Consider the following 23,955-nt stretch of genomic DNA (forward strand, 5'->3'; position numbering starts at 1 on the left):
ACTTTCAAACGAAAAGAGAGCTCCCCTCGCCCCAGAGCATCCGCGGGGGAGGGAGGAAAAGAAACAATCCTCACCACGCAGCCGTCAGGGCTGAAGGAACATTCCCGCGAGAAAATGGATAACTTGAATGTGTTCTACAAAATCAAACAGAAACGAAGATAAATATTCCAACGACAAGGCAGGGAAATAACAAAACAACCCAGAGGGAAGAAGGGACGAGAAGCTGAGATTCCCAGCGGGGCGAGCAGCCCGGGAAGGAGGACAGGACGGCGCCCACGCGGTAAGGCCGGGGCGGGGACTGCAGGTGCCGAGGCCAGGCGGGGCAGGAGGCGAGCAGCCCGGGGAAGGGGAGGCCCTCGCGGGCTGGGAGGAGACGCGCGGGGAGAGACGCGAAGGGCGGCCCCATCTCCTGCCGTCGCGGGGCTTCCGGCGCGGAAGTGAACGCTCGCGGGGCCGCGCCGGCGGCGCGGGGCTCTCCCGGGGCCCTGGCGGGGGACGCCAGGCCGCGCACCGGGCCGGGCCCGCTGAGCAGCGTCCGCAGGCCGTTCTGGAGCGCCCTCCCCAGGTGGCTGCGCCGCACGCGGAGGAAGCAGGGGCTGTAAGCCTAGGCGCTCACCTCGGAATGTTCCAGTGGCTTCGAAAGGCTGGTCCTGAGGCGCTGGTGGCCGGGACTGTGGACGTGGCGAGGACCAGGGCCGGCGGGAGGAGGCGGGCCGTGGAGGGGGAGCTCCTTGTGGCGCCTCCTCGCTCACCTCGGATCCCGGCCGTCGTCGGGGCCGCCTGAGGGGACTCCGGGACCCCAGGACGCAGGCCACTGTGGATCCGGCTTAAGTGGCCCAGCTTCTAGATCTATCCCCTGACTCAAGACCGATGTGCCAGAGCCTAAGGGGTCCGGTTTCCACCGCCGCTGGGCCGGCGACCGTGCGGAGGGGGCGGCGCTCCGGGGCGCGTGCGGCCCCTCGTGCGGCCCCCACGCGGGCTCCACTGCGCAGACGCAGACGCCAGAGGCCGCATCCCACGGCGAGAACACTGCTCATTGGCCAGTTGGTCTCCTTGATCCGAGCATTTTTGCAGAACAGAGTGGAATTATTTCTGCCTGCCCGCCAAGAGGCCCGACTGCTGGTCAGGCAGGACTTCCCGGGTCGACGGCGACGAGCTGCGCCCTCACCAGTCTTCTGAGGAGCATCTTAAACGGGGGCCCGGGCCCAGCCTTGGGGGGCTGGGGGAGGTCTGAAGGGGTGCAGCACATCCCCCTGCCGGACGGCGAAACAGCCTCCCCATGCCCGTGACCTCCCCCTCGCTGGAGCGCGTGGACACAGAGCATCTCCTGCTGGCGAGTGGTCCGCAGCCGGGACTCTGCCCTTGGCTCTCACACCGCCCTCCCGGTGTCCTCTACCTCGGGATTCTGCTTCTCCGGGGCTTCTCCTCTTCCTCCCCAGTTTCTCCCTTCAGCGCTCTGGTTCTGAATCCTGAGCCCGGCCCTCACGTCTTCCCAGTCAGCACACTCTCCCCTTCTATGCAGATGACACGCACACACCTTCACTCCCGCCTCTACTCAGGCGCTGGCTTCCAGACCCCATGTGCGACTGCCCACTAACTAGCTACCCGAGGGTGCTCCATAAGCACCATACACTCAAGAAGCCCCTGCATTAGTTTCCTGTAGCTGCTCTCACCCAGCCCTCAGCACTCCTTGCTGGAACACTGCAAAACCCCTCATGGTTTTCACCCGCCGGACTCACGCCTCAGATTCTAAGCTGAGGCTCTCATTACACTGTTCCCGACTTTTAAGTCTTTCCACAGCCCAGTAAGGCCAGCTTTCGCAGGGGGATGCAGGGCTCTCGTGGTCCTGTACTCGCTTACCTCTCCAGTCTCATCCTTGGCACGCCCACCCCTCCTCTCCCTCAGGTCTCTTCAAAACCTGCAGTTGAACAATTTTGGATTTCTTTTAGGTCCCAGAATGCCCAAGGATCTTTCATGACTCTTTCCTATATGATGAGCCCGCCGCCTGGAAAAGAACACCTTTTCTTAGCCCTGCTCCAACGCAGGCAGTTTCCTACAGGAAGCCTTCTCAGGTTGCTGGCTCCAAGCCCCGCTGGGTTCCTCCGCTGTATCCTCTGCCCACGACTCTGCAACACACATCACACTGAATGGTTCTTACTTGCTAACTTGTGGCCCCCTTTAGGCATGTGATGCGATGAGAAAGCGCTATGATTATTAAATGCCTAGTATGTGCTACATGGCAGGCTCAGGCTTTGCCCGCTACGTTATGCTGAAGGGAATGGCAGAGGCATGGAGGTAGGCAAATTCAGACCGGGTTGTGGCAGAACACAAGGAACCCTGCTCTTTGGGAAGACCCCGCCGGGCCTGAGGCAGCACATGGCTGGCTCTGGCTCCCCCGTGGCCAGTACTGGGCTGGGTTGTGTCCACCCCCGTGCCCTTGCAGGGTGGGAGGGTGAGAAGCCCTCCGTCCTGGAGGTGAGGACGGCTGGAGGGCATGGGGAGCTCATCAGCAGCCGAGCTGGGAAGGCAGGCCTCTCCCGAGGATGATGGGAGCCCTGTGAAGTCCCCTGGCAGGGCTGCACCAAAGCTCGGTTTCCTGTATGCTTCTGAGAACAGAGTAAACAGACTTCTCACCTCCACCTCCATAAAGGAAGCCAGGCAGGAGGCTTTGAGGAGAGTTCTCCAAAAACGTAAGTTCAATTCCCTGGACAAGCATGAGAACTCAAAAACGATCTACAGGCACTTAGGAATCTCACTATTTAACATCGGCCCTTAAAGACAGATTCTGGGTGGGTGGCAGATGCCAGTTTGTATCAAGATTTGATTGCTCAGTACTCTGAGCCCCCAAACTAATATCGAATTTAATTTCCAAAAACAAGGCCCACCAAGATGCAATTCCACTAATTAACAAAACCCTTCTTTTTCCAGATGCATTCCGATCTATTACCCACCAAAGCAGACATCAAATGTTAAATGTGGGCAGAGGGGATTGCACATCAAGAGTTGGCTGAGAGAGGCCTTCACTAAAAGCTCCCCTTTGGAATTGAAACTCATCTCGATAAATCACCATGGCTCCTCGCCATCAGGAGTCTTCTCCCTTCAGATCTTATGGCCAAGAGAAGTACTGGCCATATGTTCACACCATTTGGTGAAAAATACACTGAACCAACAAAACAAGCATTGCACTTATGGGTAATTTTTTTATCATGTTAAAAGTATATTCCTCTTAAACGTGCAGAAGATGTCATGTCATTTTTCCCCCCCTTGGGAACAAATAACTGCTTGTATTAGACCAGCATTTTTAAAGCTATGATCCAAACATAAGCAACTGGTGTCCTCCCCATATGTCCCTTGTCAGTTTTCATTCCTCAGGTGTCCTCTTTTGAGTCACAACGGGTGACTGAAAAGTCAAACAGGAAAGAAAAAAATATTATGAAATTAAAACCCTCAATGTTGTCTGGCAGGGGCACCAAAAAGGTCACTGATTGGTAGAAAACTCCAACAGCCCCCAAGCCAACCTAAGAAACCACAAAGCTGAATGTTGTGCCAGATCCTACTGGACAGGCCCATTCCCTGGATGACTGTGGATTTTGATTTAAAGCCACCTGGGGTTTGGTTCATTCGAATTTCTCATAAAGTATCATCTATGAAAAGCCCATGGGCCCAACAGTACTTTTGAGGAAATTTACATTCCAAGTGTTATGATGTATTTGAAAATCTGACATGTCTTGGGAATCTGTCCTTGGCAGAGTATCTTGTGTCCAGTAGGGACGTAATCCTGAGTTTCTCACAGGAGTTCACACAACCTTGGAGGTGAGAAGGGAGGCCCCAGGCAGGCTTGGAGGACTGAGACCTGTAACATGGGCTGCTTACACCAGGGAGTGGGTGATAATTATGTTTGTATCTCAACACGAAACACACAGATGAAGCTCTTGAGGACTATGAAGATGACAGCAGAGAGAGACTGTTGGAAGGACCTGTCATTCAAGGACAGAGCATTGCCCAGAAGTTGCTGATTTTGGTTTGAATTTAGACTGTGTTCCCTTGAACAGAGGCACAGATGTAAAGTGAGCATATGACATTGTGTCTTGGTCATGAGACTTTACAAAAGACACCCCCATCCCCCTGCTTCAATCTGTGGCTAACATACTTCATGGCTTCTGTTTTAAAAGTCCGTGTCTCCTCTGGATTTGGCATAAAGCTGAAAACATTTCTGAGGCAAATATACATTCTTGGAAAGGTTTTGTTCCAGCTACTTTGTGTGTCAGCCTCTGATTCTGTTCTGCGAGAACGGATGTTATAATGTTCTATACTAAGGCTTCTATAAAGAACAACTAATAGCTATGAAATTCTTTCAAGTGCAAGAAACATCCAAATGTGAAGTAATTACCACTTACCAGTAAGCAGTGTTATAAATGCTGCTGGTTCTTGCCTGAAGGAATCGCGTTTGTTTGGACAAGGATATCTTCAAGGAGCTGAATCCAAGTTTAGTTTCCATAAGTCTTTGGGAAAATCTAGTTTGTTGAACATACAGATCCAGGGCCAGCTAAATACCAAATTTATGCAGAAGATCAAAGCTCAGGCTTCATTTATTTACCTGACCTTAAGCTTACACGGAAATGAAGAACATCCTTAATTCCACTTCTATATCCCACAGATATATGGCCCATCTCCAGCTAAGTGTGAAGACTGCAGTCCTTTTTCTCTAGGGAAGCTCTCTGCTGTGCACATCAGATGAAAAGGAATAGCAAAGAAAACACTGTGATTGGCCACCTGTGATATTTGACCCCTGAAATATGTTATGAGCCACTTTTCTTTATTTTTTTAGAAGGACAGGACAAGTTTACTGCATGACTGCACTGTATTCCAGAGATGTGCTTCTTCCCCCAGGCCTGCAGAATGAAAGGTGAGGCCTCCTACCACCTCTGGATATCTGACAGCCAAAACTGACATTCAGTAGAGAAATTATGCAGAATCACCCTTGGCACTAAACACAGCCAATCAATAGACTAAGCTTTTATGGCTTTTACTAGAAAACCAAAAACAAACAAGTCACACAAACTGTGTGACTGACTATGAAAATGGAAAGATTCTCTCTTAGGCCAGATTTTTAAATGATGTGAAATACGCTTTCGGGCACTCACCAAACGGAAAGTGTTTATGTATGTTTGGGATTAATATACAGTGATCGCTTAGGTTACAAGACCTTTATACAATTATCTAATTTAATCCTCACCAATCTTGAGGTAGGTGTTACACCCACATTACAGGTGAGGAAGTGAGTTTCAAAGAATGTAAGTACCTTGCTGAAGGTCACGGAGATAGCAAGAGAAGATTCCGTGACGTCTCGTTCAATGAGGACATCTCAATTTCAGTTTAAGAAATAAGAATACGCTGAGGAAAAGCAAGGGACATGGCTGTTTAGAAGTCAAGCATGATCCTCGGCTAATGCAGTTATTTCCCAAAGCTCTGCAGCATGTTTATATGAATTAAAAAAAAAAATTTCCAAGGTTGATTAAGTCAGGAAATATTCAGTACTTGGGATAAACAGATTTCTTTTTTGTAGGATTTCTCAGTCTTTAATGTGATACTATGGATTACAGATGCCCAAGAGGAGAACATGTGAGGAGTGGTTTGTTTGTTTTTTTTAGATCTCCTCTGTTTCTTAGAATACACTTTAGAAAAAGCTGGGGTAAAACTTGAAAAAGTCCTTGAAATCAGATTCAGGAAGAAAAATGAGTCTCATACTTTGGGACACATTTGATGTTCTTCCCCCAACTTCCCCTCAGGGTTTCATATATGTAAATCCCAAGTGAATTAACTTGACTTTGGCATTTGAGGGGATTGCACGACTTGGATCATCATAAAACAAATGTAGGACTGGAAATCAGCAGATAGAAGCATGAAACACAGTGACCGGAGATGGGCATGGGCGCGTGTGGCGGTTTGTGGAACTTAAGAACAAAAAAGCCCTTAAATAAGGTCTTCTTGTATAGTTTTAGTCAATTCCTGAACTTCCAAGGGCTGATCACGTAAGCTGGGATCACTGGATGCCAGGCTACTGACTCTGGCTTTTTCCCCTCCACTTGGGAACGTACAAGCACCCTCGTGTGCAGAGAATCGGGAAGGGAACCAGACGCTTTAGAGTCACACTGTAGGGCTGGAAGGGGCCTCAGAGATGCGCTGTCCCGCTGCGTCTCTTTTCTAGAGCTCACAAGCATGTGGGTCAGGCCCCAGCTGAGAGTTGACTGAGTTCTGATTTTAGTCCAGAACTCTTCTTATACCAGACCCCAATTCCCACAGCTAGAGCCTCACTTCACTTCTTAGTCAACAAAATGTACTCAGTGTTCTCAATGCATAAAAGCTGTATTTGGAAGATGAGTTTATTTCTGTAATTGTCTGACAAGAATGAACAAAACATAACTGAATCAGGGTCTTTGCTCATGAATGACCCTTCAGCACCTAGAACAGAGCTTGGCACGCAGCATGTGGTCAGTGCATTTCTGCTGAATTAATGAATAACGTGACATCTTAGCAGGTTATATACTATCACCAAAAATATGTAATGGCATTTTTAAAAGCTCATTTGACTCTGAGGTTCTCCAAGGGAGCTGACGGGATGGTGGAGTGCGGGCATATCAGGCAGCTGCGCTCAGCTCCCCAGATAAAGAAGTGAAACAAAACTCAGCAAGAAGAAAATGGGCTGTTTGAATTGTCACTTTGGCTCATTTATAATACTTTCTTTGCTTCCTTGCAGGTGAACAGATATGGGAATCTGTACATGGTGTTTGATAAAAAATGAAATATTTCCAGCAGGTTTTAAATGGATGATTTCAGGGCTAAAGCCATTTTCTTTTCGTAAAAGAGGTAGTTAATAGCTTACATTCTTTATCACCAAACTGCTCATACCCCCTTAAAAAAAATCGTTCTCCATTATAACTTTAAAAAAACTGCCTAACTAGTTTTTGAATAGGCCACATTCACCAATAAAAACTGATTCTATATCATTCTCAATCTCAAACAAAACATTTGAATAGTTATTTCTGCACACATGCCACCCAGTAATATCTTATGTGACATTAAAAAATTCACTCAAATACCAACAGATTCAACTTTATAGCACCATTCCAAAATACTAAACTTTCTTTGCACCTTTATTTCAATTTTTTTTTTTTTTTGGTACACATTTAAAGTATGGGCATCCTGTAAATTTCTGAAAAGCCTCATAGGAAAAAAAAAACCAACTCATTTTTAGGACAAAGCAATAACTCAGTTTGTAGGCAAGATGATCTCAGGCAGGCTGTAAGTTCTTCATGGGCTTCTGTAGTCTTCATTCTGGGGTGAAAATGTAGAAAGGATGCTAAAATCTTCCTGGATTATTATAGAGATTATGCTGTGTATCGTATGTAAAATCTTGTTGCTCAGACTCTAGGAATTGATAGCAACCATGACAACAACAGTCTTTTGTAATGATTTTACTCTTTTGATTGACAAACTTCAAAGTTTGTGTATACCTTTTATTCATACTCTGTAAGAGAGAAATTAGAATAATATTGAATCCCCTCTTACACATCTCCATATTTGAAGGTTGGAGCACTAGAATCTGTTCTTAGCAAGCAGATGTATTTAAAGTAGAATTATAAATGGGTTTTAAATTCAACCTATATTTGGCTGCCTTATTATATAAGAAGACTAAGTAATGTGGGAGTTGCCAGATGATGAGAATGCTTGCAGAAAAAATTTTTTCTTGTAACACTGGAGTCCTGTTTCACACTCTGATGATACCTGAGTGCTCTCGTCTAACTCTTCCGTGTATTACCATGAGTAATGTGCGCCCGGGTAACAGGTCTGGCGAATGGACTTGGAATTTCTGAGTCTGCTGAGATTGTAAGGTGGTGCGAAGAGGTAGAGTCAGAATGGTGTCCACTAACAGCTGAACTCTGCAGCCGTTTCAAAGAAATTGATTGTTACACAATAGCAGTCAACGACCCAGGAAGAAAAAGTTTAAATTAGAAGTGACAAGTATTAAAAAGCTGCTGTGCACCGGGTAGGAAGGAATATGAGGATATTAATATGCCCTGAAATAGAAATAATCACTTTGCACTATGTACACCACATACAATATAACATATTCTTTTTAACATTGCACAATATAAATATTATACACGGTGGAGTAAACTAATGCAAAATAACTTTGAGGCACACAAGAGAAACATGGAATAGATTGAACTCTGATCAAAATTAAGATAGGGATAGAAAAAGGCAGGGTGTTACACTGGCAGGCCAGTGAGCTCCTGGGATCTCACCTCAAGGGCCGGCAGCCACCTCCCATACACACTGAAAATTCTCATACCTCAATGTTGTTAGAGTTGATTGCTTCAAACAAAGACTAATTAGCTAAATACTTCGAGAAAATCAAACTGTTGCTCCCCACTCTCAAGTAGGTAACCCTTAAAGGTCCCTCCCGACCTCAGGGTTTCTTAATGAGGGGCTATGGTAGTTACACGGCTGTTTTTCCCCTATTTCTTGTTACTTGGTTACTATGAAACCACTTTAAGGAAACTAGAACAGTATTCAAGAACACCCATCACAGTGCTTAACAAGATTTAATGTACATTTATTCTTAACATGTGGAACATATAAAGATTTTATACTGAATAAATGATATTCATTAAGCCAGAGGAAAAGGAGGAATTTACATCAAGTTTTTTTCTTTTTTTTTAAACTACATTATCTTGAAATACAAATGTGGATTCTCTTCACTGAAAAATCTTTGAAGTTGTGTTTCTTCCTTTTAGTTGTATTTTTTTCTTTTTGTCTGTACTGGTAACCATTGTCTAAATCAATCCATATGCAACCATTTCCACACCTTGATTCATGAAGCAAATTGTGATCAGCTGCTCTCCCGAAATAGAGCATGACTTTATACATACAGAAACTTGTACATTACCCTCTTTTTTTTTTTTTTTTTTTTGTTTGTTTTTGTTTTTTGTATTTTTTCTTTTTTTTTTTTGGAGATATGGCCCTAATGAAAAAATATATAAAATAAAAATAAAAAATTATTTAAATCTACCATCACTTCGTAGTTACCACATCATGAAAAAGAAACTAAAAACTCTGTACTAAAAAAAAAAAAAGGAAAAGAAAAAGAAAAGAAAAAATGAGGGTATGTTTAATGTACAACTTCTATATACATCACAGCCCATAGGCAGTAAAAAAAATATTTAAAAAATGATTAAAGGAATTGTGAAGAACTGTCATGTGGAAGGTCAAACAACAGACAGCAGACATGACGGTAGTGGTGAGGAAGCAATTTCTGTTGATCGTTGTCAGGTATGTGTTTTCAATCTTAACTTAAAGAAACATTGTTTTTGCTCCTAGCCTAATGTAACCATTTTCCTGTGGAGAAACCAGTATCATTTCATACTTTGACTGCTGACTGACACACCTCCGTGAGCCCCTATACCTACATCTCTAGAAGTTTCTATTGCACAGAGCTTTGGGCGATGGGATACAGTTTTTATTTTTTCATTATTTGAAGAATAACACAGCTAGGAAATTGATAATTTTTCACCTTTTTGCCTCAGTGTGGTGAAATTTTCCCATCTTAGCATCTTTTACCGTAACTTTTTTCTTTAAAGTCAATTCGCTTCCCAAAAAATGCAGTAAGACATGGAAAAGCACATTAAAAAGAAAATTGGTGAAAAACAAAAAGTGACCTTTGAATGCACTAGACAGCAACTTTGGTTAAAAAAAAAAAAACAACAAAATAAAAAAAACCCCAAAAGGATGTACTTATACACACAGACGGCAAATATTAATTTCATAACTGTTCGAATTAATTATCTCTTTAATTCCCAATTGGTAAATAGTGGATGGGGCAGAGGAGCAAAGATTTTCTTTCCATCTTCCTACACTGGAGAAACAAGAACAGAAAACAGCCAGTTATACGGGAGCCTCTAGTCTTCACTCACACATGCTGCCTTCTCACTGATGTCATAACTGCCCAATCTGAAACAGTACATCACAGATGACAGACGCAACCAGAGAGTTCAGGACGGCTGATATCGAGATATCCAGCAATCGACCCTCGTGCAGAAGGAACTCTGAGCGGTTCTCGTCCACTCTGGCCATGGCCAGCAGAGCCTTGGCCGCCCTGCACATCATGTCCACGCTAGGGGGCTCTAGAGGCGGGGGCTGCATGTGCATGAGGTTATGCTGGCTCTGCTGATACTGGGCCATCGTGACCCCATCCTCTAGGAAGCTTATCAAGTTCCCGATGCTTCCTTTCTGCACAGCTATTGCCCTTGCAGCCAGCGCGTCCCCTTGGGCAAGGTTCGATAAAAGCGCCATGGACATTTCTCGACAGACTGGGTTTTTGCGATCCCCAACGTACCTAACTAACGTGGCATAGAATTTCTCCTGACGACTAAACGGAGGCGTAGCCAAGATCAGGTCCACATTGTTGTCCTGGATGCTGAGTTTACAGAGCGTCTCCAGCACAAGTCTCTGAGGCGACAGGACAGAGTTGGGTCCCACAGTGGGAAAGGGGTCTTGTGCCTCTGCTGACGGGCACACCATCCAGTGCAGCAAGCCATCCAGTATGGGCAAGCAGATGCTTTCCGTGTAAGCAGACAAGTCTAGCTGCCCAGAAATGTTGGCCAAGGTGACCAACGTGTTATCCCTTAAGACCTCGAGGCAGTCCCACCACCACTCATCTTTGCTGCAGGCCACCCCTTTGTCCTCGTCTTCCTCCTTCTCGTAGGTCTGCGGCGCTCGTTTTCTCTCGGGATGCTCGTGGTGAAGAAGAATCAGCTTCCCCAGGATCAGCACCAAGCCTGGATGTTTGGACATTTCGGCGTCATTGCCAGGCACAAAGGACAAGCTCCGGACGATGTTGGACACGCAGATGCAGCGCTTAGCCAGCGAGTCCTGCCAGTGCGCGACGGTGCAGAGCGGAGCCTCGTCCCGGCTCCTCGGCTCGTCCTCCAGCAGCTTGATGTTGCGGTGGCTTTTGGCTTGATGGATTCCAAAGGGGAACTTACTGCTTTCGGTTTGGGCACCCGGGTTTGTGTCTTCAGGAAGAGCCCCTGGCCGAGCAGACAGGACATCATCAATGGTTGCAATGATGCTCTTCTCTTGCTGCTCTTCAGAATCCCCTTTGCCTTCCTGCTCTTTCTTTCTGCCTGTGGAGCTTAAAGGGGGAGGCGGACGCCTGCGAGGAGGGATTTCCGTCTTGCTCTCAAAGTGCGTCTGGATGTGCTCGGTGGTGTCCCCACCGCCGAGCTGCCAGTGCAGAAGTCCACTGCTGAACTCCTGCACACGACCCAGCTTGTCAGACCGGTCGACGACAAACAGGTTGTTCTTTTTGACTATCTTGATTGGCAGCTTGTCGAACTTACTGGCTTGCCTGGGCTTCTCCTTTGGATCCGCGGTGGCATCGGGGGAGGCCAAAGCCGTGCTGCTCCTGTCCTCAATCTCCGCCTTCCCACCGTCTTCCTCCTCGTCTTCCTCCTCGTCCTCCTCCTCATCAATACATTCTGCATCTTCTTCCTCTTTCCCGGAATCGTCGGCCGAGGACTGGCTGTCGTCTCTCTTTACCACATTGTGATCAAGTGCTTTTTGGCTGGGGTCTCCCACTTCATATTCCATAAGAATCCCAAAAATGTCAATCAGGCATTTCCTAAAGTACTCTACTAAAAGTTCGAGAAATCCGGACAACTAGAGAGACGAGAAAGAGAAGAGGTACCATGTCATAACCTCAGGTGCGACTGAGAGGGTGAAAATCCTGATAGCTAGCAATGCATTTGCTATGATTATTTCCATGTTTTAATTCCTTTTTGGCTAGGCCAGGAAAGAGAAACCATATGTCAGCTAGAACTATCTTCCTGAATTGTTCATTATTGATCAAACCAACATTTACCATCTTTCTTATTTGCTGTTTACTTTCTTACAGTATCAACATGAAAACTTACTTGTTATTTTCACATTTCTGATATTATCAGTGAGGGAGTGCTCTGCTGTTCTTTACCTTTGTTTCTGACTTAGACACAATGCAGTCATGACTAGGAGAGTGGGAACGTGGATTTTCTAGACTCATGTATCCAAACTGAGTCTGTCCTCTGAAACTTTGCTTGCCTGGATTTTTATGGTTATAATTCTTAGGATTTTATGGTTATTTTTGTCTTAGGTGCCAAAGGTTATTCTAATTTACATTCTCCATATATTTGGGGGAGAAGATAATTTCAGCAATGTAGTAGCTCATAAACACAAATCAATTTAGTCCCTGATAAATGAATGAGAATGTTTCACAGAATGCACTTTTATATTTCAGCTATTCACAACTCCAGCTGAAAGACAAAAGCCACTATGAGAACCGTCTTTGTTTCCTTTAAGCAAATGTTTATTTCAAGAAAACCAACATACTCCATGGTTAGCAACTGGCCTGATCCCCTCAACACCATGCCGCTGCATTTAGGGATGATAAAGGGTAAGTAAGTGAATGAGGATTTCTTAATGACAGATGTTATGGAAATCAACCATAATTTCATATCCTGCTGTAAGTTTCCTGAAAGTGGGTTTGAAACAATTATTAAGAAGTAAGGGGGGGCTTCCCTGGTGGCGCAGTGGTTGAGAATCTGCCTGCTGATGCAGGGGACACGGGTTCGAGCCCTGGTCTGGGAAGATCCCACATGCCGCGGAGCAGCTGGGCCCGTGAGCCACAATTACTGAGCCTGCGCGTCTGGAGCCTGTGCTCCGCAACAAGAGAGGCCGCGATAGTGAGAGGCCCGCGCACCGCGATGAAGAGTGGCCCCCGCTTGCCGCAACTGGGGAAAGCCCTCGCACAGAAGCGAGGACCCAACACAGCCAAAAATCAATAAAATAAATAAATAAATTTTAAAAAAAAAGAAAAAAATTATTAAAAAAGAAAATTTATTTAAAAAAAAAAGAAAAAAGAAGTAAGGGGAAACCCAAGGGCCAACCAGATAGTACTTGCTTTTAGGGGATGAAGGCACAATTTTTCAGGTGGAGGTTTGGATGTCACCCCCCCTTCCCACCTGGCCCCCAACTTAAAGCTTAGTTTCTTCCCAGGGCAAGGGAAGCGGGAGAATTGCTGACGCAATTCTGGTTATGAAAAAGTGTGCTCAAGACCAGTTAGTTCACCTAGCATAAGGACGAAAATTTATTGCTCTAGCAAAGGTAGTATATATTCTTTTAATACTTATTTTCTGTTAAAATGGATTTCATGCAATGTTTATGACCTTATTAATATACTTGCTATCAACTGAAGAATTGCCTTTCAGAAAGGGCTCTAATGAGGACTTAAATGAGAGAAGAAAGAGGAAGTGGAAGATTCTGGTCCTAGTTCAGTAGAAGCAAGGCAATTAGATGTTTTGGCTTTTTTCGGCAAAAGCAGAGTTGTTCATACACAGAAGGGAAAATAACCTTTTCTGATTTTTGTTTCTAAATATTTCTTAAAAAGTCTGTAGTCCAGCTGACTCTTGGGCCTTTTTCCTAATCCTCAGCTCCCTTGCTCTCTTCTAGCTATTACGCTGGAAGCTACTTGAAGACTAGAACAGAACAAAGGAGGGTTTTTTTTTTTTAAAGTAGTAGGCTTATAAATGACTGCTTCAAAATAACCTTGAGGGAGGCAGAGATGGGAGGGAATAGACCAAGAAACAAGTTTGGCCATGACCTCATTACTATTGTAGCAGAATGATGGGTACAAGGGGGTTTCTTAAACTGTTTTCTCGACTTCTCTGTATATTGGTTTGGCGAAAAAGTTCGTTCGGGTTTCCATAACAGACAAAACCCGAACGAACTTTTTGGTCAACCCAATACTATACATTTTCTATAATATAAAAATTCTTTTTAAATTTCACATTTCTTTTTAATTAAAAGAAAGATGTTAGGTTCCCCTGGAAAATAGGGTAATGTCTCACTGCTATCTACTACATGGTAATGTCTCATCCAACACTGACTACAGCCATAACTTTATGTTACATTTGGATTAATTCCCATTGGCCTGCTAATATTCATTCTAAACAACAATTTAATTTTACCACTATTGTCTATTCCATATACATACACACATGTGCACACAAGGTCACTATTTTCTTATGAGAAACATAGGTATGTGTATATTTATACTAAAGACTGAAATAAATTATTATTCCAGACAAAATTCTCAGACAACTATACATTGATTGATGATGGTTTATAACAGCTGCAATGATAAAAAAATGTTAGCTGGTGAGTTCTAATTACCTTAGGCATTATAGCTTAAGCATTATGCACTACTTCACTTTCTTATGCTAATTTGGTCCTCAGCTGGATTGGTGCTGGCTTACCTGGGAGAGATTGAAAGTAGCGACAGTGCTGTCATCATATAGAAGAATATTAATAGTGTCCAAAGCCCAAGTACTTTCAGCCAGAAGACCTGACTTAAGGGACATCATCACACGCCAGGCCTCAGGAGTAACTAAAAACGGGGGAAAGAACAAGGATATGATTAATACTAACTCTACGCATGAAAGAATAGAAAATAACAAAAGAATAAGAAAAAGAAGCAGAGTGTTAAGTTAAATATTGATTTTAAACAAATGTTCTGAGGGACAGTTAAACATGGTCATTTCAGATTCTTAGGTGGAGGTGACAGCTGCACTAAGAAACTTCTGTGGCTGAAGAGCTTTTTGCTTTGCAGGTTAAACAGAGGTGGGAGTGGGTGAGCATGAATGAGCCTTTCTGTATGTCTTCTTTTGCTCCGTTCACAAATGTCTCAAGGTGGCATCTTCCGAAGGCTGGTGAATACGCAGAATATAAGCAAAATTTAATTCCCAAACAGCACCTTCTCAGATACAAAGCCTTCATTCTCCCGTGCCGTCTTCTGTCTGAGCTCCTGCCCGCACAATGTGCTGCGGACAAGTATTAGCACTTTGACGGTTCAGGTTTTTCAGGAGGTTGGCTTGAGCCAGAGCGACAAGAGGAAAGATCTGTTAAGATCTGTCAAAAGATGGGGCTGGGAGGAGACCCCCATCATGTGTCTGAAATTTCAAGGGAAGCCATCTCAGGAAACCGGCGGCAGCACGTGGTTCCAGCAGTCGGAACTCCCCACAGGAGCAGGCAGGCCAGACGCCAACAGCAAGCTCCTGTGTGGGGCCGTGGGTTTCCACCTTTATTTTAATTTCATCTAGTTTTCAAATTTTCTAAGATAGGCACATAATACTTTTGCAGTAGAAAAGGCAAGCTTTCATTTTAAAATAAGGAACATAAGTTTCCCTAGGTTGGTATAACATGGACTAAGAAATTTTTTAAAAATTTAAATATATATATTTATTTAAACATCTATACACACACACATAAACACACAAACACATGCGTATATTTTTACATATATATTTCCATACGTAACATGGTGCCCAGGGTCTATATCTCTCTCGCCTCCAGTACCCTCTCTATGTAGAACTCCTTACTCCCCACCCCCTATATACATCCTTAATGTCCAGTGATTGAAAACATCCTTGATAGCTTTAATTTTCTAATCACTGCAAATGATTTCAAGCCAAGTGATTCTGAGATTTTTGGAAAAAAATTTTTATACAACTTAACTCTATTAATTTCCTTTGCTGTGTTAAAAAGTACTTCAAAAATAATGCAGAAAAACTCTGTGTACTCCCAGATACTCCGAATCTCTACTTAGTATTCAGAACATTCCGAATAGGATGAATAAGTGACATCAGCGTTCAACGGGAAGAGTTCCTCGGCCGCTATCAGCAGTGCTGCACGGATTATAACAATTCTATACATCGTGTCATATGAAGTTCCATATTGCACATCATGTATCTATCTACATAGCACAGTCAGTTTTCTGTTTAGTTCCTGGGGAAACTCACTGTCTGTACGTTGTTGCCAAAATTACAGAGTGACCTGCCGTCAAATCTTCTCAGGCCGCCCTAGTGTTTCATCAGCCTGGCAGCTGCTCTATTAAGCACACATGGCAGAGATTAAGTGTTTGGTTAAGATCAAATCTTTAAGCCCAAAACACAGTACACGGTCACCGAGGGAATCCCTGGTCTCTCACCTGGAGCTCTACCCTCTCACACAAATAACACTCACACGTGAAAATGCCATTTTAACTCTCGCTCTTCTCTGGCACTACTGCTTAATTCACGTGAGCGGCTTCCAACTGTTGCTCCTGCACAAAAACACGTCCTGATAGTTTGTAGTCACAGAATGGCATCCCTTTGAGATTAAGCAACTACGTCTAACCTAAAATTAAAATTCTAGATCACAACAGGAATTCATTTCAGGAGCAGAGCCTTGGGAGTGCTTACCGATATCTTTTGAGGTAATCTTCCGCCTTTGTTTCAAGACAGGCTGTGATGCTTCCACAGAGCCAGGAGGAAAGGTAATCTCCCTTCTGATTGGGGGCGGCTGGGGGGGCGGCCCCGTGACCTGGGCCGTGGGGACGGTGGGCATGACCTTCTGCATCTTCATGGAGGGCAGGAAGGGGGACTTGCTGGGAGACATGCGGCTCTCCAGGGAGCGCTGGAAGGAGGCGGGGCTGGGCGCCCTGGAGATGTGATTTGGCAGCGACGGTGGCGTCTGGTAGGATGTCTGAGGCGGGCGCGTGATGGGCTGCATGGAGGCTGAAGAGGACATGTAAGGCTGACGCTGGCTGACGTGAGAAGGCCACTGGCTCTCGTGGTTTATCCTTTGATCAGGTACCATCATGTCGTCCGTGCGGTTCATGCCTGGGTAAGGAGGTGTCTGTGCAGGGCCGCCGGGGCCTTGCCTGCTCTGGTAGGGATAAGGCATATCGTTGCGTGTCGCCCACATACTCTGCTGAGGCCCTTCGCTGGAGGACGACTGCATCGGGCCACCCATCATCTGAGGCGGGATGCCGTGCGCCTGTATCTGCCCCGGGCCTTGCATCCTCTCTCTGGTGTAGGGGTACGGGTACTGTCCCTGGATGGGCCTCCGGTCGGGTCCGGAGTAGGAACTTCCGTACTGGTTATACATCTCTTGCTGCTGGTTGCCATACTGCATGTTGTACATGTCTCCCTCGTGGCGTTTGGCTGGAGGTCCATACATGCCATCCATATGGCGCTTGTAATTCTGAAAATTCACATAAAGACGAATCATACTGATGTGCTTTTACAGGTATAATCACACACTTAAATTACGCAAAACAGTTATTACCTGGTGGAATGTTCATTTCAAAATGAATATGGGAAGCTCCCACAACATCTACGGACTAACAATTTACGCACTATATTCAGTATTACATAAACCATGTCACGTACTCTGCAGGAGCTTTCGCAGTTTGTTTTCATGTGCTTCAAATTTTCTGTGGGGAAAAAAAAAAAAAGCCTTCTCGCCTGGTATTTTCCAGGGCTGCAATCTGGGGAGAGTATGGTTTTGGTGACCACCACAGAGGCAGTGCCGAACAGGGGCTTGGAGATGCACTAGGGTGACTTCCGTAGGTAGAGAGAGACCTCATCGGAATGGACTGAGCACTTTGAGGGCCAGCCTGAAGGGGTCCTGGGTTAGACAGATTCCTTGGGCCTAACTCTACAGAAAAACTTGCACACAGAACCTGGCTCCTCAGACAGGACCTGTGCCCCCTGACACCTGACATTCCATGGCCCCGTCCCAACTTCCAGCTTGTCTGGGTCACATTCTCCATGAAAGCCTACGAGGACAGGGCTGGTGCAGCCCCTGCTCCTAACTCTCCTCCCCAGGGACGCCGGGGGTTCCAGCACTTGATCAGGGCTCGAAGCTCCTGATGAGAGGGAGGGAGGGAGGTGCTCATGTGTTAATTAGCGTTCTTTCACTTGACTTGAAAACTGTTTAAGATCAGTTGGTTTGATAATACAATTCACTGTATAAACATGCTCCAATAAAATTAAATAAATGTTTAAAATCCCTTCTATTTTACAAGAGGTCTTAGACCTGAAAAGTTGTTTAGAAACAGCAAATTCCTGTGTCTGAAAAGCCACGGCATGTTGTGCAATCCTCTGCATTAGTCGTGATAACTGCAAGGTTACCTCACATACTTCACCATCTCTGAGCTGCAGCGCTGTGTAAACAGCATGAACCTAACACCTATCCTATAAAGTGAAAATATGCGGTCATTAATATCTTATTCTTAAAAACAAATCAACTTTCACTATTAGTATGTAATATTTTAAGTTGTTTTCCCTACATATCCTCTTTAAAACATATTGACAAATTTCTGTGCTAAAATGTCCTTTGACACAATAGTACACAGAACACACACATGTCTAAAACATACTTGAACTTGGGCTTATTATTTACAAGGATGAATGTCCTTAACTTCCTACAACATGTTATATTTTCAAGAGCTATTTCTAATTTGCTGATTTCAAAATCCTAAGAATATTTTCTTAGCATAAACAAACATAACCTGATTGTTATATGTCACTTTTGTTATACTTCCTAAAACTGTCCCGAAGTAGCACGAGTTTGAATTTTAAACAGAAAGCACAGAGATGCATGCCGCTCGCCAACTCACCGTCTGCTGTGGATACAGGCCCGGCTGGTGTCCTCCATATGGCGGCTGTCCTGAGGGAGGGCCTTGGCCTGGGTACTGCTGCCCGTAAGGTTCATGCCTAGAATGAGGCAGTCAAAGAAAACTTCATTTACCATGGACCTCAGGCCAAGGGAGGAAGGAAGAGTCCATTTCTGGAAACTCCACGGCACCCTCCCGACAGGCACTGTTGAGTAGCAGTAGCAGCTCAGCTCCCAGCAGAAGGGGTGGCAGCACCCACTGTGGGGACGCTGCCAATCCCTGGCCGGTGGGTGGGAGGAGCCCCACTGGACGGGCCGACACCCTCCGCCTTTGAAGAGAGGCCCCGCCCATCCACTGAGGGACGGGGAGGGCACGGCACACGCTGATGTGAGGTATTAACGAGGGCAAGAAATAACAGGAGAACCGAAGAATCAAAGCAGTATTTCTAGGAGAACCAGAACATTGGCATACAATGGTGGAAAATATTTACATGTCTTACTTTCTCATCATGAATACAAAATGTGCAAGTTTTTAAAGGGATACTTCAAAATCAATCCAAATGATACTAAGTATAGATAAAACTACTCAAAATTTCAAAGTCCTATGACCCTAAAAGGCTACAAGAAAGAATAACACGGATGATTTAAGTACTTCTATTAAATCTTAAAATGGGAATGAACAATACATTTATTTCATATTGAGAAATTATAAATACCATAAAAATAGCACGTTTAAAAGAGCAATAAATTGAAAACTTAAAAACGAAGCTGGTGTAGTTAGTATACTGAGTCTTGTAAGAAAGAGAATACTTGGACTGAATATACTCCTAAACTGGTCAAGGAGTGAGAATAAGAAGGAAAATAAATTTTTAGAATATCACATGTAAAACAGATACATGGGAAGTTTTTGCTAATGACATGGATATCTAGAAGGGAGCTTACAGTTAGGAGGAAAAAAATATAATTGACATGGATAAAATTTCAGCTGAACAAGTAACACTTTTTCAGAAGAGAAAACTTAATGAGGTAAATCCTAATGTGGTAGAGCCAAAATGACTATTAAACCTAGGCCATGCACTATTCCAGAAAGCATTCTAGAAGAAATAGAAAAGCATATTTGCTTGGGTTCCTTTAAGAATATATGTCCCAGGATGACTGTTTTCCATTTAAGCTCATCAGCCTACCCCTCACCCCTACCCTCACCAAAAGCTTTTCCCGGACCCTCAAAAACAAACCAAATCTTAGTAAAACCCTGATCCAGTACACTAGACATCACACAATGGTAACTGACTAAGGCAGATTTCACAAATAAACCTTCGCTAGGAGGTCAGAATGAGAAGTCGAGATTCCTGAGTCACTATTAGAAAGTACCACGTGGCTTTGAGCACGTGAGGCTGTGTAACTCAAGAACCAGGCTCATAGAGAATGCGAGAAAGAAACCTTATTTGGTAAAACAGTGATTTTTTCAAACCTTTTTTCCTTTGTGTTAAACCAGGGACACCTCACTACTCAACCTACAACCCCAGCATGTGTACTGAGGAAAGGGGAGCAGTGCGGATGGAGGCCTCGCCACATGGGATTCCAAGGAAACGATGGAAACCATTGCCTGTCCTGAGATCTGCTGGTGCAGCGACAGTTAGAAGAGGAGCCCTCTATTGTACGTCCACTGGTTTTCTTTAAAAATGTTAAATTGAAGGCTTTGTTTCTGGGCACTTCTCCGTTAGGGAGGTAACGAACATGCCAACCAAGGGAAGGGGCTTCCGTGGTAAGGACCAAGGTCAGGGGCCTTCTTCACAAAAAGAAGTCCACCCTAAGCCACTATTTTAGGAAGCAGCTTACTCTCAGAGACATTTCAATGACTTTCCTTCTATCTTATTAAAATAATCTGGGCCAGTAATGCAACCTTACTTGCCATTTTAATATCAAGATGCTGTCCTGAAAAAAAAAAAAAAAGCTTCCCTGGCTTTTCTCAGAGATGTTTATTAAGGAACAAAGTATTCCCTCCCTGTTTAAAATGTTCACAGGGGACAGTGGAAACAAATGAAAAAACACCACCTGGAAGACCTTACCGAGAACCACTACCACTGAGCCTGCTGGCAGCCCTGTGTGGCACCACTGCCCAGACCTCGGCCTCTGGGAGAAAGGCAGGCGCTGAGGTCACAGGAGGAGCCAGGCGTGGAAGCTCGAGGTGGCGGTCTCGGTGTGGTGACAGCCCTGGCTCTCGCATCCTGAGGGAGAAGACTCTTGCCCTGGCCAGCCCAGCCCCGGCCTATTTCTAATTTGTGCTTTTGGGCACTCGCTGATAAAAATACAGCGGTACTTGGTGGCCTGGGGACAAGGTCCTTCTCCCCAGTCCTGTTACGGTCGTTGACTGAAGGCTGCCATCTGACGTGCACAATCCTTTGAAACTCCATCGGCTACCCAGGCTCAGAAATGTGTGTGTGAGGAGGGTGCAGTTTCTAGTAAGTCATCTCACCTTCATCTTAGGAAACACTCACCTTCGATCGTAACTGGCTCCATAGGGAAATTGCTGCCGCTGCCCCATGCCTAGACTGGACATCGCTCCAGACGGGCTCTGGTTATACATGTCCTGCATGCTGCTGGTGGGCATCTGTCCTTGCGTCAGGAACGGCTCACTACTGCCAGGCACTGCAATAGTTTCAGTAACAGACAAAAAATCAAGCACTTTCAAAAGCCAAAGGGCCCAAACATCCCTTTCTAGTCATTGCTGTTATCCTTAATATGACAGACAACAATACCGATGAAAGAGCTTAATATGACAAACAACAATACCAATGAAAGAGCATAAGGTCTGGAGTCAAGATGGGCCCTGTTGGGGCAGGATTCTAAGATGGACCCTGAGGTCCCCCTTCCCTGCCCCCGTACACACCTTGTATGAGTCTTTCCCTCTGAGTGTGGGTAGAACCTACGAATGTGATAGGATGTCACTCCCAGGATTATGCTACATCACAGGGCAAAAGGGATTTCACAGATGTAATTAAAGTCACTTAATCAGCTGGCTGAGCTAACCAAAAGGGAGAGCACCTACGTGGGCCCTTTAAATCAGCACCTAGAGGTGAGAGACGAGCAAGTCGGAGACACTCTCCCGCTGGCCTGAGAGGCCCATGTGTTAGGAACGACGGAAGCCTCTAGGAGCAGAGAAGGCCCCAGACGACGGTCAATAAGTAAACGGGACCTCAGTCCGACAACTGCGAGGAAACAAATTCCACCAACAACCTGAACAAGCTCAGAAGAAATGGAGACCCGGCTGACAGCTTGATTTCTGCTGTGAGACCCTGAGCTGAGAACCCATAGAAACTGCGAGGGCATACGTGTATGCTGTTTTAAGCCACAAGTTTGTGTTATGCAGTAATATAGGAAACAAACACAGGCCCAGATCCATACTTATTTGGGTAAGCTGCTGAACTTCTAAGTTTATAATTCCTTGTCTGTAAAATGTGGTTGGTAATATCATCTCATGGAATGGTTGTAAGGAAGAGATGAAACATATATATAGAGTTACTTCCCTTCCCTTTTAGGGAAAAAAACAAAAAAAGTGAAAACCTTAACATAACCACCCATGCGCTGACTCACTCTAAAATCAGGATGAAGAAAATCACTAGGGAGTTAAGAACAGCTCAAGAAGGGATGAGATACAACTATTTCTAACAAGGGGTAGAGTGTCAATTAGGTCAAATATGCAAATTAGCATTAGCTCAGAGCCTGAAGAAATTGGGTCAAGCCCAGAAACTAGCCTGTAGGCAAATTAAACATTTTAATGCGAATCTTAATTGATATACAGTACTACCACCACCTCAAGGTTACTTTTATGTTCCATGAGATAAAAGCTGATTAAAATTTTGTGAGCTGATAAAATTTGTTTGGCTGGTAGAGAGGTGCAAATAATGAAGCCTGACACTGGTAGAATGTGTTTTGCTTTGTAAGGTGCTTTCACATACTTTATATCTTACCAGATCTTAAATCAACCTGCAGTAGACCCAGTTTTGAGGTTACTTTCCATTTTACAGATGTAAAAACAGAGACAGACAGAAATAAGGGGGATAACTAAAGTTAAATAACTTAATTCCCTAACATAAAGAGTTCTTAAAAATCAATAAGAAAAAAGACAATCAAATTAAAAAATGGGTGAACACGTTGATGGACATTCACAGGAAACGACAAATAAATGGCCGATCAATATATGAAAAGATGTGTGACCTCATTTATAATTAAGGAAATCCAAGTTAAAACAACTGTGAGGCTTTCCCCCTCTCCCAATCTGATTGGCAAATGTTAAAATGACTGATAATAATCATTCTTAGTATGGGAGGACCCACACGCTCATGTTAAGAGTATTAAATTGGTATAACTTGCCAATACCTGCTATGATAGGCTATATTTTGGTGACTCCCTAAAGAAGCACACCTCTGGGTGTTCTGTTCATAGCTTGTGAAGTCCCACCCACTAGGAGGCTGGGCACCGGCAAATGTGATGCAGCAGAGGGTTGTGAGCGGTTGCAGGTGAGGCTGCACTCTTGGAGTGCTCCTTCTGGAACCCGTCTACCATGTCACGAGGCGCCCAAGGAGCTCCACGGAGAGGCCCCGTGGAAAGGCCCCACGGAGGAGGCCCCCGCCAACAGCTCCAGGAGTTCCCAGTAGAGCCTCCAGGTGACACAGCCATTCAAATGACACCCCAGCTTAGCAGAGCTCTCCGTCAGGCTTCAGCTGACAGCAGCCGCCTCAGAGTCCCAGCTGAGCACGTGTGGAGCCAAGGGCCACCCCGCCCATCACAGGACTGTGAGACAGAATCCAGTGTTGTTGTTAAAGCTACTAAGATTTGGGATAGTTTGTTACAATAGTAAAAGATACTCAGTAAATGAAAAAAGAATTCTTATCCTTTGATGCAGTTATTCTACTTCTAGGAATCTATTTCACAGAAACACTCTTACAAGTGTGAAAAAACAGCCATACTTCAATAATCACTGCATCATTATTTATAATAGCAAAATATTATGAAACAAACCATCCATTGCTAGAGCATTAAAAAGAATAAGTAGGACTGTATGTGTAGATGCTAATAAATATTCAACACACACTGTTTGGGCTTTCCTGGTGGCGCAGTGGTTAAGAATCTGCCTGTCAATGCAGGGGACGCGGGGTTCGAGCCCTGGTCCGGGAAGATCCCACGTGCCGCGGAGCAACTAAGCCCGTGCGCCACAACTACTGAGCCTGTGCTCCAGAGCCCACGAGCCCCAACTACTGAGCCTGCGCTCTAGAGCCCACGAGCCACAACTACTGAGCCCGCGAGCCACAACTACTGAAGCCTGTGCACCTATAGCTCGTGCTCTGCAACAAAAGAAGCCACCGCAGTGAGAAGCCCGCGCACCGCAACAAAGAGCAGCCCCCGCTGGCCTCTCTCCGC

At 45.0% G+C, this 23,955-nt stretch overlaps 1 protein-coding gene across 1 annotated transcript in view; it reads right to left on the minus strand.

Moving 5' to 3' along the window:
- Window positions 1-6,546: 6,546 nt before the first annotated feature.
- The window catches only part of ARID1B (AT-rich interaction domain 1B), a 407,354-nt gene continuing 389,945 nt past the window's right edge, over window positions 6,547-23,955 (minus strand). Inside the window, 5 exon segments of the mRNA XM_036872227.1 lie at window positions 6,547-11,721; window positions 14,352-14,482; window positions 16,335-17,118; window positions 18,539-18,635; window positions 21,033-21,183. Of these exon segments, the coding sequence (XP_036728122.1) occupies window positions 9,997-11,721; window positions 14,352-14,482; window positions 16,335-17,118; window positions 18,539-18,635; window positions 21,033-21,183 (2,888 nt within the window). The 3' untranslated portion in view covers window positions 6,547-9,996.

The sequence above is a fragment of the Balaenoptera musculus genome, chromosome 12 (genome assembly GCF_009873245.2).
Source record: "Balaenoptera musculus isolate JJ_BM4_2016_0621 chromosome 12, mBalMus1.pri.v3, whole genome shotgun sequence".
NCBI lineage: Eukaryota > Metazoa > Chordata > Mammalia > Artiodactyla > Balaenopteridae > Balaenoptera > Balaenoptera musculus.